This window comes from Callospermophilus lateralis, chromosome 3 (genome assembly GCF_048772815.1).
Source record: "Callospermophilus lateralis isolate mCalLat2 chromosome 3, mCalLat2.hap1, whole genome shotgun sequence".
In the NCBI taxonomy this organism is placed as follows: domain Eukaryota; kingdom Metazoa; phylum Chordata; class Mammalia; order Rodentia; family Sciuridae; genus Callospermophilus; species Callospermophilus lateralis.
Genome location: NC_135307.1, coordinates 41,811,059 through 41,830,709, shown reverse-complemented (window position 1 = coordinate 41,830,709; position 19,651 = coordinate 41,811,059). Strand labels below are relative to the sequence as shown.

The 19,651-nt window shown below is 36.7% G+C and overlaps 1 protein-coding gene across 3 annotated transcripts in view; it reads left to right on the top strand.

Annotated features, from left to right (window-relative positions):
• Positions 1-11,460: 11,460 nt before the first annotated feature.
• Prkd1 (protein kinase D1) overlaps positions 11,461-19,651 on the top strand; it is a 308,764-nt gene continuing 300,573 nt past the window's right edge. For all 3 annotated transcript variants that reach the window (XM_076848194.2, XM_076848193.2, XM_076848195.2), the window contains exon 1: positions 11,461-11,998. In XM_076848194.2, the coding sequence (XP_076704309.1) occupies positions 11,735-11,998 (264 nt within the window). In that variant the 5' untranslated portion in view covers positions 11,461-11,734. The remainder of the gene's footprint in view (positions 11,999-19,651) is intronic.

Sequence of the window (19,651 nt, the reverse complement as noted above, 5' to 3'; positions counted from 1 at the left end):
GGTAGCAGAACACAACAGTCACTAATATGCCATTATGTAAAAATGTGAGTGTGTAACCGATGTGATTCTGCAATTTGTATTAGGGGAAAAAATGGGAATTCATAACCCAATCGAGTCAAATGTATGAAAGATGATATATCATGAGCTCTGTAATGTTTTGAACAATCAATAAAAAAAATTCTATTCATTAGCACAGCTTTATGTTTTTGAAACACAAATGATAAATTATAAATTAAAACCACATAAATGAATGTAATCATTTAATTAAGTACTTTATAATTTTATATAAAAACAAAGAAAATTTATTTAGTAACAGATATAAACATTAAAATAAACCTTCATCAATGGTAATTTGTTTTAATTCTACAGAGTAACAGGTATTTCAATGACAAATTTTTAAAGAAAAATTCAACTTGCAAGATCAGATCTAGATGAACATGTATTAAGATAAAGAGAAGATGAAGATGTTGGGCATTGATAGGACTGCTGAATGCATGAACAACAAGCATTCTAATCCTACTATCTACACTTGTCAATTCTGACAAACAGCAAAGTACAAAGGTGAAGATACTCTAGAATGCTTTTCTCTCATCTAAAAGAGTAAGAAAATCAAATAGCTCTTTTTTGCAATATATTCTGAAACAAATGTAAAATTCAATTTTTTTTCTTTTTTAGGTTTAGGAGGGCTTTAGTTCTCATGGACTGGATGACTAAGCAATTCAACACAACAAAATACAGTTATAAAAATGTATGTTATATATATATGTGTATATATATATACACACACACACATATATATAGAGAGAGAGAGAGAGAAAAAGAGCAAGAGAGAGTTTATATAGTTGAAATAAATAGAAAATAAATTACTTATAGCTGTATGGGACAAAGATTTTTATTCAGAAAACATATGAGATCAAATATAAAATAAATTCATACTTTAAAATAAAGGACAAAGATGATATTCTATGTCTACAATATTTTACTTTTTAGGACTATATGTTTGAGGATAGGAATTAGTAAAGAAAAATAGAATGATGATTAGCTACTTCAACTCCATATGAATGACCTCATTCAAATTAGTCAGCTTTTATCCTAGTGGAATGCACATTTTATAGTAATAAGTGAGTTTTAGGGGAAAAAATGTCATTTAAAATTTTTCTAAGCCAAGAAAAGCAAATTATTTTCTCTTAAGCCATTAAAAACTATTTTTCCTGGTTATGTCAGTAAAAAATAAATCTGCCAGATTCTTTCCCTTAATATTTTTCATTTTCCAAATGAAGCATCAGAAACCACACACAAGAAATTTCAGCTCAAAATATTTTTTTCCAGGAAGGGGCCCAAAAAGTAACTTTGGATTAATTGTACTTTCTTTATTTTCTGTTATTATGTTTTCAAAATTTAGTCATTGTTTTAAAAATTTATTGAAGAAAAGAATGTAAAGTTTCACAGAATAACATGTAAAGTTTCACAGAATAACATGTACAAAGAGAATTAACTAGGTTATAGGGGGGATACATATTCATATGGAAAATGTTTGGCTATGACACAGGCCTAGTAATAAAGGATAAAAAGTTTGTATCCCTGGAACCAATGGGTCTTAAAAACAGGATTAGAAGAATTGCATTTTATAAAAGATAAAGGTGCTGTTGTTAATGGTTTCTGAATTGAATGCTGAATTGACTTATTAAAAGTTAATGTGCACAAAGTTGGCAACTATAAACAATAACCTTCAGAATATATTGAAGTTGAAGGAAAAAGTGTTAAAGTGGTGATTTCATTCCATTTTCCGTAGGGAGTCCAAACATATTTTATATTTTTCAGTCCACAGATTCCATTTCTTATTGGAACAGCAGAGTCAGGATGGAGTGATGTTTAGGGAATCAAGTCAAAACGACAACAAAAATTGTTATGGAAAAATGTAGATCTTTCACATGTATACAGAAAGTATTCAGTTAAAAGCTTTAACTTATTTATTTTTGTGGTACTGGGAATTGAACCCATAGCCTTACTCATACTAAGCAAGTGCTTTACCACTGAGCTACCTCCCCTGCTAAGCTTTAACATTTTGAATAAAAGTTAGAAGTTTATGGAGGAGTTTAAAAATTGAAAAATATAGGTTAAAGAACGCTTTAAAACTTCAAACTAACCCTGGAAGACAGGTGTATTTCTTCAGCCTATGATGCATATAAAAGTAAAAAAATAAATAAAAATGTACTCCAATAGTTGAGACTTTTGCCTTTTTGGAAAGGAAAATGGGCCTAGAAAGCAATACATATGCTCAGATGGCTAGTAGATTGCCAAAAAAATAAGAAAAGTATAAATAGATAATAGAAACCATCAGTGGATATTTGTCAGATTTCAGATTAGGGAATGCTTTGTTAATAAATATAAACAAGGAAAAATGATATTCATAAGCACCTTAAAAGACATTACCCCATAAAATTAAAAGATGATTGATCAAAAGCATTTGCCTTTATATATAACAAATCTTTATGCATAACAACCTGTATTCATTAATAAGAGAAAAAGAATAATTCAATATTAAACATTTAAGGAACTTGGAATATTCAAACAAGAAATCATACAAGTAATCAATAAGCATATGAAAATTTCAATTTTTCTATTTATTAATCATTAGGGGCCAGGGTGTTTAAAGACAGTATTCTGACATATAGCTAGAAGAGTTTTTTCTAGAGATCAGTTTGTCAAAATACTAAACAAAGCTTGAAAATATTCGGACTTTTCTCCTTGAAAGGTTTACCTTTCAGAATTTACATGAAGCAATTAATAACTCTTGTTTAAGAGTATTCTCTGCAATTTTACCAAATCAAACACTGACAATGACCTCAATTAGGGAGAATAATGTGCAATGCAATCATTGTACTAAAAACTATTGGGTTCTAGATGTATAGTGTGGTCTGACAATTTTTCTTAGTCTATGCTAGTAATTTTTAATAAACAAAGGTAAGTATATATTATTTACTACTGTTCCATATCTACCTTGTTTTGTAATCATTTTTTAAAAGATTTTTTAAAACAATTACACCAAAAGTTTTTAGTAATTGCTCTCCAATTTGTGACATCCAAGTGGTATTCATGCCTGCTTTCTAAGAAGTGCTCTCTTCATATAAATCTTTAAAATGTTGAAGAGAAAAGCAAGAGAGGCAACCATCACTGCTTGCATTCAGGTGGATATCACTACATTAACAGACACTCTTTGCGTGCTTGTTTTGTACAGAACTTGGTTTGTTCTAGAAAAGTCTCAAGGAAGCATAATGCTTTGCATATCAATTATGGCAATTTTCAATAATTTACTCTCATCCAATAAATAATTGTTTTTTAGTTTGACAGTTAGATACCAAAAAGATTGTCCATTTTGGCTGGAATTCAATTAAACCCACATGTATATAATATTCTTCGACTTGAAGTTAGAAAAGCAAGAAAGATAGCAATGTTTGTTTTGATGAACTCATACTTTCTTTTAATTCATAATTATTTGTGAACCATTGCTTAAATAATATGATCTAGAATTTCACTGATCATTAATTCTAAACTCATTGGTATGTATATATATATATATATATATATATGTTTTCCTTTCTTTTGGGATTTTTGAAAATTAGAACATTTGTTTCTCTCCAGTTGTCTAGAATACTAAGAATATGATATTAGTAATACATCTATCAGTTCAATCTTGGAAAGCAATTATTTGAATGCACATCCCTTCTCTATATAATTTCTATCTTCTCACTTATTTTGAACTTCAGTTTCTTTGTAATTATCCTTTTTCTTGCTTGAGAAAGAAGCAATATGGTTACTTTGCTATCTCTCATTTTAACATTACAATAAGTGGTGTGGATGGCAGAAATGATGCTTGGACTAATATGGTTTATAACAGTTACTATTTTGGAGATAACTAATATGTGGCAGATTTTATATATTATATATATATATTATATATATATATATGTATATATATATATATATATATATATATATATATATATATATATACACACACACACACACACACACACACACACACACACACATACATACTGGGCTTTGAACCCAGAGGCACTTTACTGCTGAGTTACATTCCTAGCCCTTTTTTAAAAAAATATATTTTTTAAGTTGTAGATGGACACAATACTTTTATTTTGTTTATTTATTTTTATGTGGTGCTAAGGATCAAACCCAGTGCTTCACATATGTGAGGCAAGCACTCTACTACTGAGCCACAACCCCAGCCCCACATTTCCAGCCCTTTTTCTTTTACTTTGAGATACAGTTTTATCAAATTGCTGAGGTTAACCTCCTGCATTAGCCTCTCCAGTAGCTGGAATTACATGTGTGTGCCACCATGCCCAGCTCTTCATGCTTTTATATTCAATAAATAATTTAATGTTTATAGTACTTCGAGTAGAATACTTTTTTTAAAAAAAATTTACCATTGGGGTAACTGAAGCTTCAGTCCCAATTAGTGAAATGGTAATTGTCTCTCCTCAGACACATATTACTAATAAGTGGCAGATACAAAATTAAATCTGAATCAGCATTTCCTCAAAACTCACTTGCATTCCACCACACCAAAGGGTTTCAGATTTCTTGTTAGCAATAACTTTAATTTTCAAATCAGATGAAATTAGTGTCATGAGCCCTCAGTCTTTCATTAAAAGAAGTTTATAAACCCTGTTCTATAACATGTCATGTCCCAAGAACATCATTAATATATAAAATGGATATATAGAATATAGTTAATTGATTTTAGTTTACAATAACTGTTGTTTTTATTTACTCTTGCTCCTAAACTTATGCCTGATTTTATTCATTTCTCTTATAGACCTATATCCATTCAGAACTTACAGTGTAGTTACACTGGTTTCCAAGTTTATTTCCTAAGTGGTTCATTTGTGATTTTATTGTTGGAAGCTTGTCTTCAAGGGCCTTCTGTCCTTTTTGGGGTCTCAGATTCTAGCATCATATATATCTTTTCTTTGAATTTTTTCAGGCTGCTTAAAGAAAATAATTTTTCTTCCTGGTGAACAATTAAATTCACAGGCTTACTGTTTTTGCCTTTTCATTTTCCATGAAATTAACAGCAACATAACATTTTGTCACATGATCATGTTTTAGCACAAGATTTTTGGTAGATGTCTGTATCATTGATGGCTCCATTAGGATCTTATTATTCTTTTGTGCCAGTTTAGTGCCATTATCCTTACCTAACTGGGATTGAAAAGTGATTATATACAAACCATATAAAACAAACAACAATAAAAACGTATATCACATACATTATCCATCCACCCACCCATCCATCCATCTATCCATTTGTAGCCTGCATACAACTTCCAGTGCTTAGCAGCACCAAAAGGAAGGGTATCCTAGAACCTTACTTTCTCCTTTAAATTTCTGATTTCACATTGGGATGTAATTTCTCGAATCCTCAATTTATTAACCCACTTTACCCCCATTGTCCCAGGTGTGGAATACCTATAAAAATTTAAATATATCTAATAATATGATTATATGATAAGAATATAATTATAATATATTAACTAATATAATAATATACCTAAGCTCTAGATTATGATTTCCAACCTATTGTAAAGCACCTATGTCAGTTTTGTTGCAATATCAACAGAATTGATATTGCAGAAAACTGTAAAATGTTGGATTGACGATATGATCCTTTTAGTCACAGAATTGCAGATGTTTTTTTTTTTTTTTTTTATCTCCTTTATTTGCTGCTTGTTTAATTTAGACAAAGAATGTAGTGCTCCTAGATCGACTCCCACTTAAGTCAGATTATTTTCAACCAGGTTTCTGATTGTTGATTGTAAATTACTGTCTGGAAATTTCTGAAATTATCTGAACATACAACTCTCTTTTGAAGAATATCCAGCAGGATTAGTATTCATCTTTGGAAGTTGTTGTAAGTACCTCTGCAAATGCTAATCATGTATGTGGAATCTTGATTAGGGTATTGGCCATTCTCTCTAAAATGGTGTTCTCAGTCATTTCCAAAATATCATTATTCCAGTAATGTTAGTAATGATTCAAAAAAATGAAAGCTCATTTAATGAATATACAGTAATTTATATAAGTGTATTAACTTTTTTATATAGTAATTTATATAAGCAACTATTTGCTTTCTATATTCTCTTTCCTTTTCCAAAGTGAAAATATTCAGAAAGGAATGAAACTATTGATGTTTTTCCAAATTCTTAAAGTTTTCTATTTAATTTTGAAGTTTTTTCTAGTGATACACGCCAGTTTCTTTGAGGTATTGTCTATTGTCTATTCCCTTATCATTCAGTAAAAACTAAGCAGCAGTCAGGCTCCGTGGTGCACACCTGTAATCTCAGTGGCTTGGGAGGCTGAGACAGGATCCTGGGTTTAATGCCAACCTCAGCAACAGTGAGGCGCTGAGCAACTCAGTGAGACCCTGTCTCTAAATAAAATAAATAGGGTTGGGGATGTGGCTCAGTGGTTGAGTGCCCCTGAGTTTAATCCCTGGTACCCACCGCCCCCCCGCCAAAAAAAAAAAAGAAAAAAAATTATTAAGTAGCAGTTGACAAACTGTTGGTTCTCAGGTGCCTTAAGAAATTGCAATGACCAACCCAGAGGGAATTTTCTGCTTGTTATGGGAACTCCAGTTTAAGATTTTCTTCTTCTTTTTTCTCTTTATTCACTCTTTTTCATTCAATAATATTTCAGCTTCTTAATTTTTAAGAAATTCTCTAGGGTTTCTTCCTTCTATCCTCTTTCCTTCTCAATTATTTATAACATTCTGTACCAAACACCATTCATAGTATTGATACAGCATAAGAAAGAGTTATTCACAATTTGTTTTTTCTTTCTAAAATAGAACACCTAACTTCCTGTAAGTCTCATATAACTGGTGAGTCCCTAAGCCTTCTCTTCCTAGAGATCGCATGTAATTTAACTTTAAAATGACTTCCCACATTAATGATTTCCAGAAATATTTCTGACCCAGTTTTGTTTCTTGAACATTGGATTCATATATCCAGCTCTAGTTATTACTTCTAGTTGAAAGTCTAGTGGCATATCATTGGTATGCACAATGCAGAAATCTTATTTCTTCCCCAACCCTATTTCTTCCCTGTCTCGTGTTGAAAAACCAGCCTCTACCTCAGAGCAAAGCCTGTCTAAGGAAGGGACATCACCTTTGTCCTTGGAAAGACCCACAGAGCACTCCTAGGCACATTCCCACATTCCCACCCTGCTAAGTTGTTTATCTACAAATAACAGGAGAGATCTGCTGCGCCAGGTGTCCCTGACTCAGTCAGGCTAGGTGGGGACCCATAGCAACCCCCTAGCAGCCACCAATCAGCATGAGACAGGGAAATACCTGGGATGCCAGATGACCCTCCCAGTAGTTTATGGTGGTTGATAACCTGTTGGGAAACCATATAGTTCTGCAGGAACACCCCTTTTGGCTTAAACCAATCAGTTCAAACAAATCCCCCTCTTGTAGTAACCAATCACCCCTACCCAACTTGTTCCCACCAGTGAATGTGCTAATCATGAGTTGTTATTTGATTTTCCCGCGGTGTGTGATGATTTGCTAAGAGATGCTATGATGTATGTGAAGTCCCTGCCTTCCCCAAAGAGTGTATAAAACTGCTGCAAACCCTGGGCTGGGGCCTCTCAGCGTCACCAGTTGCTGTGTGTGCGCGCGTGGAGGACTGAGCTAGCTCGTAATAAACACCTCTTTGCTGCTTACATCGATCTTGAGTCTCTGGTGGTCTTTTGGGGGTCTCGAATTCGAGCATAACAGTGTCTCAATTATTGGTACCATCATCAGGCTAACTGCTCAAAAACTTAAGTGTTTTCCATGACATTCCTGTTCTCTCACTGATTATGAGCCTCTGATTCATTAGCAACACCTTCGGTTCTGCTTCCAAATTAGATGCTATACCTTTCCATTTCTTAGAATTTTTACTGCAACTATAGCAGTCCATAGTAATCCTTTAGAGTGAACAACACCAATAGTCCTACCCAGTGTACTCTTTTATTTTTACTCTGGTAATCTGTTTTCTACACAGCAGCCAGAAAGTGATCTTTTAAAACATGCCAATTGAATCAGATCTCTCCCTGGTTAAAAACCTTCCAGGGGTTTAGCAGTGCAGTGAGAATAATAAAAACTATTTACCATAGCTTTAAACACCCTTGGTGCTCTGGATTCTATCAGTTCTCTGGCCACTTTTCGTCCACTGGCCCCTCTTTCCCTGTGCCTTGGAAATACCAAGTACATTTCTGTATTAGGTCTTTGCCTGTTGTGAGAATGTTATCACCCTAGAGCTTCTTAAAGCTAGTTTCTATCAACCAGGTTTTGATCATACGTAAATGTTCCAGTGAAACCTCTCCTGAGCCACTGGCCAAAGCAGTGACCCTTTCTTTCTCCACCATCCTGCCCATATTCACTCACTTTATCATTGCATTATCATTATTCCTTGAAATAATGACTCAGAAATAATCTTATTTGTATAATTAATTTTTCTATTCAATGTAATTTGTTAAAGCAAGAACCTTGTCTGTCTTTGCAGAGGCACAACTGGTGTCAGCACAGTCTGGCACAGAGAAATCCTCAATGGATAGTTCTGATATTGATACTGCCGGTTATAGTGATGAGTTCTGCTTCCTAACATGTTGAAGTTTGAACATTAGAGAAGCATGCCAAGGCAAGCATATAAATCAGGGTTTATTTTAAAAAGGGATAACAAATACTTCTCCCAGGAGGGAAAAGGGGGGCATAGCTGGTATCCTCGTATCCCGAGAAGCGAGGTGTTCTGCCCTTTTTATATGTCCTAGGATTCCTTTGTTCTCCTGACCACTTCCCCTTATCTCTCTCCTTCCTGTATATGTGACTAGGCCTAAAAAATGCTCTGTGGGATGGCCAAAAGGTGGAAAACAGGTGGGCTGAAGGGGGAAGGGCAGGAAGGAGCAGCCCAGGACACATTAATTAACAACCTTATAGCTCCTTGTAGGGAAGGGCAATTCCTGGGACAGGTTACCCTAGCAACAGGTTGAAGCTGGGGCAGGTTCTTGATAAGGGTGGAGGAAGGGCTCGAAGGAATTTACCTTTCCATCCCTCAGGGGATAGTCTCCAACTTCCTGGACTCACTAAAAATTGGCCTCCTTGACCCGACCTGACTCAATTTACCTAACTATACTGACTGCCTGTCTAATTCTGACTTCAATATCTACAAAATATGAGTATCTCCAGCCTTCCTGTGTCTCAAATGAAATTTTGTAAATACTTTTTAAATGTACCTGTAAACTTTTGCGTTAGTAACAGAAAATTGCAGAATAGAGACTTCTTCCAATTTTGAAAGAAATGAAATATATTTCTGAAATTAACACACACACACACACACACATGCACACTGCCTAGAGAATTCAGAAGGACATGCAGCAAGAATAATTCCACCATTCTTTTAGGTTCACTGATTCTAGTAAATTAGCAAAAGTACCATGAATGAAGAGGACCACCTTACAAATAATCAAGTAGGGAAAATGCCAACAGATGTACACCTTATCAAATCATAGATTCCAACGAGTAAATTCAAAGCTCTTCTATAGCAGTGAGTGACATAAAGTAGTTGTAGACATCAAGATTCCATTGCTGACTCAACACAACTCAAGAGAATTTAAAATACCCTTCAATATCTTGGGCTAGAATTGAAATCAGAATCAGATAGGCAGTCTACACAGTCTACACAGGAAGAAGAGGTAAGAGAAAGAGAGCAGGAGAACAAAGGAAGCCTAGCACATATATAAAGAAGGCAGAACACCTCGCTTCTGGGGATACCAGGATACCAGCTATGGCCCCTTTCTCCCTCCAGGGAGAAGTCTATGTTACCTTTTTTTTTTTTTTAAATTTTAATATTTATTTATTTATTAGCTTTTTGGCAGACACAAAGTTTGTATGTGGTACTGAGGATCGAACCCTGGCCGCACGCATGCCAGGCAAGCGCGCTATCACTTGAGCCACATCCCCAACCCTGTTACCTCCTTTTAAATAAACCCTGCTTTATATGCTTGCCTTGAGGTGCTTCTCTAATGTTCAAACTTCAACATGGGAGGGAGCAAAACAGGCTGGTATTAGAACAAGAGTTCAAGACCAAAAAATAAAGCAGAACAAAATAAAATGTAACCAACTACAAATGACAATACACCCAATAGTTTGCTTAGGTGTTTGTGAGTGCTTGTGTAAGTAAGCAGAAGCACCAGGGAAGTAGCAAAGTGAGAGGCAGGACCTGCAACTTAGTCTGCACAATGAAATATGGAGCTCCTTCTTCAAACTTATTAAGAATTCCAAAACAGCCACAGCATACTACATCAAAGGACTAAATTAAAGGTGGCCTTTGTGAAATCTGGACCCTGTGCACCCATAAAGACTATCCTGATGCCTGGACGGGGTTGGAATTCAGCCCCAGGGCCTGGGAAGCACACGTTGCTATGTGCCACCCAACAATCACTACCAACACTTTTGAATAATGGCACAACACTTTTGAATAATGCTGAGATGGAGCTGGGAGCACCACTCCTATAAAGCGGACTTTAGACTAGTGAAGGAGAAAAGCAAACGGTTTGTGAGACTCCAAAATAGAAGCTCTGGACATAAAGAATCAAGTAAAGGGCAAGAGGCCACTACATCCCATCTTTCTCTTGCCAGTCCTTATGGAGACTATGGCTTTACTAAGAATTCATCTCCTGATTCAGCTACTTATATGTGCCTTAGGAGTTGGGTGGTGCAAGTGGGGGTTGAGTGTAAGGGTGTGTGTGTGTGGGTGGGGGTAGTGTTTAATTGATTGAAATACATTATCATGGACTGGTTTCCTACTCTTACAGAAACAAAGTGTAAGTGGGATGTAAGTGGGTTCTGGATGACCCGCTCTTTTCATCCTCCCTTTACCCTCTAAAGATAAGGTACTGGAGGGACCACTGGGCTCAGCATTCTTGAGTGCATCAAAAGTCATCTCACTTGTAGAAGTGCGTAGTCCTGGAACACTTAGAAGAAGTGGCGGGGTCTACAAGGATTGGGGAGTTTGCAGCCTCGGGACGGGTCACTGGAGGTGCGCCCGGTCCGCGGACCTGGCAGCGGGGCCCACGGGGATCAGAGGCCCGCGGGAAGCGATCGACAGCGCCCGCCGCCGAGGCGGCTCTGAGCCCGGCCACTGCGTCCTGCCTGGCACGCAAAGAATCAGGGCCCCGGAACTGCGGGCTGAGGGGGCAGTGGCTCCGCACCCACCCGGTGGCCACTGCGGCCGCCGAGGCTCCTGCGGCTGCGGCGCCTGCCGGGTGGTGGCTCCACAGTGCCCGCCTCCAGAGCCCCTTCTCCGCCCCTCGCGCCCCCTTCCCCGCCCCCGTCCGGCGCCCAGGCCGAGCTGACCCGTCGCCCCGTCTCTCAGAGCGCGCCGCGGCGGCTGCTCCTCGGCGGCGGCGGAGCCTCCCTTGCGCGGCGGCCGCGCTCCCGGAGGCTCAGTCCTCTCGCCTCGGCCATTTTCCCTCTTCTCCCTCCCCTCCCGCGCCTCATCCCCTCGCCCTCCCCCCGCGCGGGGACTTTTCCGGAAAGTTTTTATTTTCCGTCTCGGCTCTCAGAGAAAGAAGCTCCTGGCTCGGCTGCTCCAAAACTTTTCGGCTGCTGCGCCGCCGGCCCCCGCCCTCGGCTGCTCGGCCCTGCGTCCCGCCCCACCAAGCCATGAGCGCTCCTCCACTGCTGCGGCCGCCCAGCCCGCTACTGCCTGTGGCGGCGGCCGCAGCGGCTGCCGCCGCAGCTCTGGTCCCGGGGTCGGGGCCGGGGCCGGCGCCGTTCCTGACTACTGTATCGGCTTCGGCCGGGGGCATCTCGTTCCATCTGCAGATCGGCCTGAGCCGGGAGCCTGTGCTGTTGCTGCAGGACTCGTCCGGGGACTACAGCCTGGCGCACGTCCGCGAGATGGCTTGCTCCATCGTGGACCAGAAGGTAAGGAGCCGGGCGCCTCCCCGCCGCGCAGGGGGCGCTTCCCTGCTGGCCATCCCTGGCCGCGCCAACTTTCTGGCTCCGGTGAATCCAGGAGCCATCCTCGCCTGTGCTCTGGAAGAGTCTGGCACCAGCCGGGGTTGGACGCCCTCACCCCGAGGCAGTGTACTCCCTGTTGCTCAGTCTTCCCCTAGTTCCATTTTTTTTTTTTTTTTTTTTTTAAACAGTCCGATCGCTCTCCCGCCTGCATCCTCTGCACCCATTTCCATCCCTCTTGTGGCATTTCCAGGCATCCTGCCCTTTTCTTCTCATGCCCCTCCTTAAACTCGAGGCTTCCCGTCTCTTCCCTCTCTTCCCTCTGGACCCTGGACCAGCGCATTCCTGGCGCCGGAATCCTCTTTCCTGCAACTGAGTTCCCCTGGGACAAACTAAGCAGGATTTCAGCACCACTCCCTTCCACTCCAGACCCCTCTCCCAGCTCAAATTGATGCTGAGGAGTTCCTGGAATGACCCGGAGGCAAGGAATTTCTCACCTGTCAATTCAGCTTTTAAGAAAAGGTGATTGACACGACCAGCTGTGAAAATAACTGACCAGACCACAACACCTAACTCCTTGTCTTTTACTCCCTCTTCTATGTAAGCATGGAAACAAATTTTCCAACAATAAAACCTGAAAGTTACAGCCTTCCTGTTTTTCATTCCCTGGGGCACTGATAGGGACACCGAAATGGTGGGGGTGATGACCAGGGGAATCCAATGCTGGCTGTGTTCCTAAGTTTGATGTTGTGGGACTCTGGACAGCAGCCACCAAAGGTAGGTTGAAAAGGAGCCATTATCCTTGGCTAGGCCACCCTGGAGCAGACTCAATAAGCCCACCAATGTTTACAGCGCAATTTTAATTTCACGTTATCTCCATAACCATCCAGAGGGATGTAGCAAGGGAAGAGGTGGTGAGGGAGAGGAGGCCAAGGAGTCAGTCATCTTAACATAAACAGCCAGCGTTTTGAGGGTGGAGACAGAAGTCTCTAAAGGTTCTCAACTTAAACCCTGCAGGACTGGCTAGTACTTACCTTTTATTGGTCATTCAAATAATCATGAGTTAGTTTCTTTTAAAGTCTTTGGAACAGAGTTTGCTAAATCTAAGGGCTGTGGTTTGAGGCATTAAAACACAGTGATCTTAGGAAAAAAACCCAGAGAAAAATCACCAATCTAGGGAATTGTGAAAGTTCTGGAAGCCAGACAATAAATGCCAGGAATTTTTGTTTATTGAAAGGAGTGATATTTTATATTACAGGTAACTAAATTATTTGCGACTTCCATGAAAGTGACCAATTTTGTCTAATGCTTGTACAAGTCATATTCTGTTCCTCCTCATCAGTGTTATTGAATGTTTTGGGTAAACAAGATCACTCTCCTAGGCACTTCTTTAAAGGAAATTTCAGCGTAAAACAGTCTCCATTAGGATGCTAACAAGTTAATTAAAAAGCAGTGCTGGGTAAGCATATGTACAACGTGTAATAAGATTTTTCAAAAAGCTAATGGAATTCTATAAATTTTCAATTTATTTGAATTCTAAAGGAAGTGATACAGTGTCAGAATTTTCAAATTGGACATACTTTGTTTTGACTAGCTTTAAAGTGCACACACACTCAAATGGTCTGTCTCTTTCCCTTTGATGGAGTTTAAGATGGGGAGAAACATGCATGGTTCAAGAGGTTTGGGATTGGGGTTTTGGATGGAGAGTGAATTCAGTTGTCTCATTAGCTACTAAGAGGGGTGCTACATGAAGAGAGGGAGAAAGTGCACAAGGAGAGGGGCAGCGAATGACTATGGAATGCAGCAGGCTTGTGGCTAGTGAGGAGGATATGTTGGGGAAGTTGAATTATGAAAATAAAATGAACTCTAATTTCCAGAGAAGTTTCAGTAATCTTCTCACAGAGATATACCAGGGATGTTTGAAAGATGAATTTCTGTGTGGGGGATGTTTTAGAATGTTAAAAATGTTATGGCACAAAGAAAACTGGAGTCCAGTCATGAGCTAGTTTGAACTTGGGCCAAGACTCTGGGGGAGAGACCCAAAGAAATACTGGAAAGGGAAAATCATCAGCACTGGTGACTGATTTATAAGGGAATCCTTTCCTTTGTATTTTTATTCTAATAGTTCTCTGTCTGCAAAAGTTTGAAAACTTTGCTTTTGGATAGCCAGGGTATGAAAGTCACTTTGATTTTTTTTTTTTTTTTCAAAGTCATGGCAAAGTTAAGAGTTAGATGTAGACATGTGAATTTGAGAATGAATAAATATATACTGGATAGTGGGTCTAGACAGAGGACTTTCTTAATTATCTGTCTATCTTATCATCCATCATCTATTTCTGAATATATTATCCTAGGCAAAAAGAAGATGAAGAGAGTTGAACATCTATAATAGTTAGCTGGGATCTCTTTGTGACATTAGGAATGGCAGAGATTGTTAGTGTGGAGTAAAGAAAGTGGGAGGAGGCCCTTTTGTCCTTTGTTTCAGGTTTTCCTGAAGTACCTTTTGAAGACTTCAGCAGTGGGGAAGGAAGACAAGAGAGAAAGAAGAAAGGAGAGCAGAGCGAGGTAGAGGAGGTAGGCAGGAGGGAAAGGAGAAGGGGAAGGAGAGATCTGGATGTTCCAGGAGGGAGCTTTAGAGTTTGAAATCATTGACAATTTACTGTGTAGGCTGGAGACATGTGCTTACAATAGAAGATTCACTTGATTTTCTGGGTCCTTCACATTTATTGTTTTAAAATGTGTTAGAGAGTTTTCATCCACTTTGTTTATGAGCTCCCTAAATACTAAAATAAATCACCCTAGCTTAAAACTTTTGGAAGTACTAGCTAACTGTTCAGTTGATTTTGTCAACATTCATGGGACACTTTTGTGGAATGAGTAACTGAGGTATATGGGGCTGAGTAAGAGAGATGCTGTCCCTGGAAAACGCATCTTTTGTTTTTGTTATTTAGGATTTATGTTTTTTCTTTATATAATTTTGGAGAGTAACAGACATATGGTTGCACTTGAAAAATTTTGATGGTAATTAAAAAATACTTTTATTTTAAGGTAATGTACCCTAAGTATTAACTGAATTATGAAACTAAAGAATTATTTATCTTTTAATTTAGATGAATAATCTCTTTTATTTATTGTAACAACATATCTACATATTATGAATTCCTTGTTTTGGAAGGTTTGACCCAAGGTTTTATTAATATTATGCTTATTTCTTTACTTCACAACCGTGTAACTTTGAGGGCTAGTTGTATATGAGAATAGATATGTATTCTGCTAATTACTGTACATGATAATTTTCTGAAGATTAAAATAACAATAATTGATTTCATTTTGAAACCCTGTTTCTTTATAGTATAAAAGGAACCTTGAATATATAGACTCAGAAGGAATTGTTTTGAAACAAGGAGAAGCAAATGAGCTGCATTCCAAAGGATGAATTCAGTTTCAGAGTATATTATTTACCTATTTAGACTCAAAAAGGTGTGCATGTGCATGTGCGCACACACATGCACACAGTTTTTAAACAGACAGTATTAATTTAGGAATGTGTGTTGCAATTTTATGGCTGTCCATTCCTTTTAGCTTTATCTTATTAGAAAGATAACTAATATTTTCCTCTTGAATTTACTTAAACAGAGTAGTAACATCTGTGAGACTCCTGGCATATAGTTTCACTTTGCATAGTCATATTTCGGCCAAGGAAATTGCAAATGAGATTTTAAGTAAAATATAACTATTAAAAGAATAATAAGGTTAGTGTCTTGCTTTGAGAGTAACATTACTTTGCTTGTAATTGTTTCATTTTCCTAATTGTGCATTGTTTTGTGAACAGTTGCAGTTCATTTTAATCCTTATTGTTAATTTTGGCTGTGCTAATTCTACATAGATTAAGAAAGCTGAAAGCAATTGATTGGTAGACCAACCCAACATCAATGGAACAACAAAATTCTTTTTAATTAATGATGGTCTTTGGGTCTTCAGTGTATGTTTTCATTCTGATTTTATACTTGGCCATATTGTATGTCTATTGACTTTTGATTTCATAATGAAGTATATAGAATTTGTCATTTCATTAAGTTATTCTTAAGTAATATAATATTCATGTACATTTAAATTTTTTTCCAATATAATAGTATAATAAGATTATATTTTGGTGTTATATAGCATATACTGTATATATGTGTATTATACAGGTTGATTATCCCCTATTCAAAATGCTTGGGATCTAAGTGTTTTACACTTTTACACTTAGGTCCTTTTGGAATTTGGAGTATTTGTAAGACATAATGAGATATCTTGGGTGTGAGACCCACATCTAAACACAAAAGTCATTTATGGTTCATATACACCTTATATAGAGAGAGCCTACAAGTGATTTTATACAGTATTTTTAGTGTGTCTACATTCTGAGTGTACCAGGTCACATGATGTCAGTCATGGAATTTTCCACTTATAGTGTCACATTGGTGCTCAAAAGGTTTCATAATTTGGAACTTTTTGGATTTGATACTCAACCTGTATGTTGAATCTATCTGTATTGCTTAAGTGTCTCTTTTTTGAAATATATTTTTAAGAGCTTAATTATCCAAATACTGGAGTATTACTTTATATTTTGTATAAAGTGGGACCTCATTATATATCTCAAAATCTAAAAGAGAAACATGCAAGCCTTTTCTTACAGTTGTATATACTATGTAATAGTTTCACGAGGAGAAGATCCTTTGAGAATCTGAAGTTAAAAGCATTAAGCCTTACAAACGTTGAACGGGGAAAAGTTGGACAATTGACTGTGACAAATACATGAATTAATGTAGGCCGTTAGATTCAGGTTTGAGATAAAGTTGAAAGAATAAAACTATAGTGTGTATAGTGGTGATGGTAGTGATGGACACTAGAATTTTTTTTACTAAAGTTTAAAAATCTGTTTCAAAGACCATTCTTGAATAACTGTGCTGTTTGCTGTTTAGTCTCACAAACTCCTTTCATAACTTTTAAGGGAAATTTATGACTTTCTTTTACCAGTTATTATTGCTCTTTTTATTTGGTGAGCTGATTGTACATGTCTTCACTAATTTATGCATGAAAGACTTTAAATGACCTTTTTAGACAATGCAGCAAATTTGTAAGTCTATGACTATATGGTTGTAAATTATTTTAGATTACTTGGAGGATTAATGATAATAAGTGTAAAGGTTTATACATACTGCCTGGTAAATATGTGGGTAATAAATGGTATTGTTGACCATCTAAAGCTCCTGTGAAAGACTAGCATATTGGGGCTGGGGTAGTGGCTCAGAAGTAGAGCCCTTGCCTCACATGTGTGAGGCACTGAGTTTGATTCTCAGCACCTCAAATAAATAAATGAATAAAATAGATGTCTATCAACTAAAAAAAAATTCTTTTTAAAAGACTAGAGTATCATTCTTTTGTTATCTTTGATAACAAAAGAAATGTGCATCTGTTATGCTATGTTTATCTCCATATATAATTAAAATTGTAATATTAGACAACAATATGACTATAAGGCCCAAGTGACATTGCCTTTTCTCTGCCTTCCATAACAGGTAAATCTTAGAAGTAGTTGTATTTTGAAACAGCTTCTCGAATCTCAAGTACTCAGAATTCCTTGAGGATTAATCTTATTTACATTATATTACCAAATAAAAAGCACTTTTACTAATAAAAGTAAAGCATATATATTAAGAAATTGGCATAATGATCAAGATAGCAGGGTTAGATTTATGCTGGATTTGAAGTAGATAAAATGCAATTCCATAGGAGACAAACAATATCACGAGGTTTCTTTTTTTTTTTTTTTCATATTTGTTTGCCTTGTTTTTATGTGTTGGGAATAATTAATCTTTTCTGACTTCTGGCAGTCATGTTGGTTAAGGTGAAAGATCTAAGCTCAAATGTGAAAATGAAGTTAAAAATACAGAATTTTTAAAAGATATTACTCACCTTTTAATTTCCCCAGCATTACTTTAGAGAAGTTTTGAAAAAGAGCTTTCAGTTTCTTGAATCCTTCCTTAATTTTGGAGCATGTTGGACCCAAACTAAACAGAAGAAAAGAGTGCATTATTTTTCTTCTTTCTATTGATAGAACTTAGATTCAAACAAAATGATTATTTTACTCTCATTATTCAAAATTCTTTTTCCTCCATAAGAATATGTGAAAATTTCTCTAGGAATTCTTATGATATTGTCAATCAAATATTTTTGTACTGTTAAAAACCAAAAATTATGGCACCACTTGAAGTTATTTGGCAGCAAAAAAACCCATGTTATGCTATATCTTACTCTTTCTAGTCTCACATAGAAAACAGATAATTAAATATACAAAGTCTTTAATTACATGTTCACCATGGTCATTGAGGAATATCATATAATTTAGAAAGTTAGAAAGGTAAGAATTGATTTAAAAACACTACATCTTCAGAAACAATTATGCCAGTCCAAATTTACAGTTTACTAAATAGAAGTTTCTTGTAAAGTTGCAAAAGCTTTTATTTGGCTTAAGCCAGAGAGTTGATACAGCAACCTAACAATGTTGGCAAATATGAAGCTTAGATTTTTAAATATGCAATCATGCAGGAATTGTTTAACTTATTTTGGTGAAGAGGAAGAATAAAATTACCCTTCCCTGGTTCATTGGCATGTATTCCGTCTAAAGCACTGATTGATGAGGAACTTGTTGAATTTACTGCTTGTATTTAGGCACAATTTCAAGAATTTCTGAATGCTTCTCTCCTTAATTGTCAGCAGCCACTTTTTTCGCATATATATCATAAAATGATTGAAAAGTATGAATGTGATAATGAAAATATTAGTGAAAAGTATGACTGTGTGTAATAAATTGAATTTTTTATAATCTAAGGCTTATAGACTAGTGTGTTATCTTGTTAACAAAATATACATATACTTTAATAGCTGGAATTTTGTCCAATGTATTTTGGAAAAAAACTGAAAGTTTTACCCTTCAGTAGTTCAGATGTTTAGAAGGACTGTGACATACATGTGAAATGTTACATCTCGAGACCACTGAAGCTTCCTATTATATGCAAAGTTATCTTAAAGTTTAGTTTGATATTTTCCCTCTTCACTCAATGTCCCTTTATTGCCTCATTTATTACTCATTTGCAGTGATATAAATACCTACTGTCATTATGGACATTTTATTTTTCACTTTATTTGTTTTGTTCCATATCAGTTTTGCTTAGGAATTATCAGACTATACAGATTTTTGAGAAAGTATTGGGCATTGTTTCAGGTGATGTCCTTGTGTAATCAGAGACATTGGGGAGGGGAAGAATGGAAAGGGCAGTAAAAAGGTAGAAATAAAGGGTCAAATGGTAAATTGTAAAGGCCAGAAAAATGGAACATTAAAGGATCATCACTTCTTGTTTTCAGCCTCTTTGAGCAGGTGAGCGTTGTAACCTAATGGTTAGTGCCATCTGAAAACATTTATTGGCTTTTTAATCAAATTGAACAAATGGTACTTTTGGTTTCATTGGGATTATTTCAAAAATAAGTTTTTATTTTATTTTTTTACTTTTTTTTATTAGCTACATATGACATTACAATGATCTTGGCAATTCATACATTTGAATCAATTGGAGT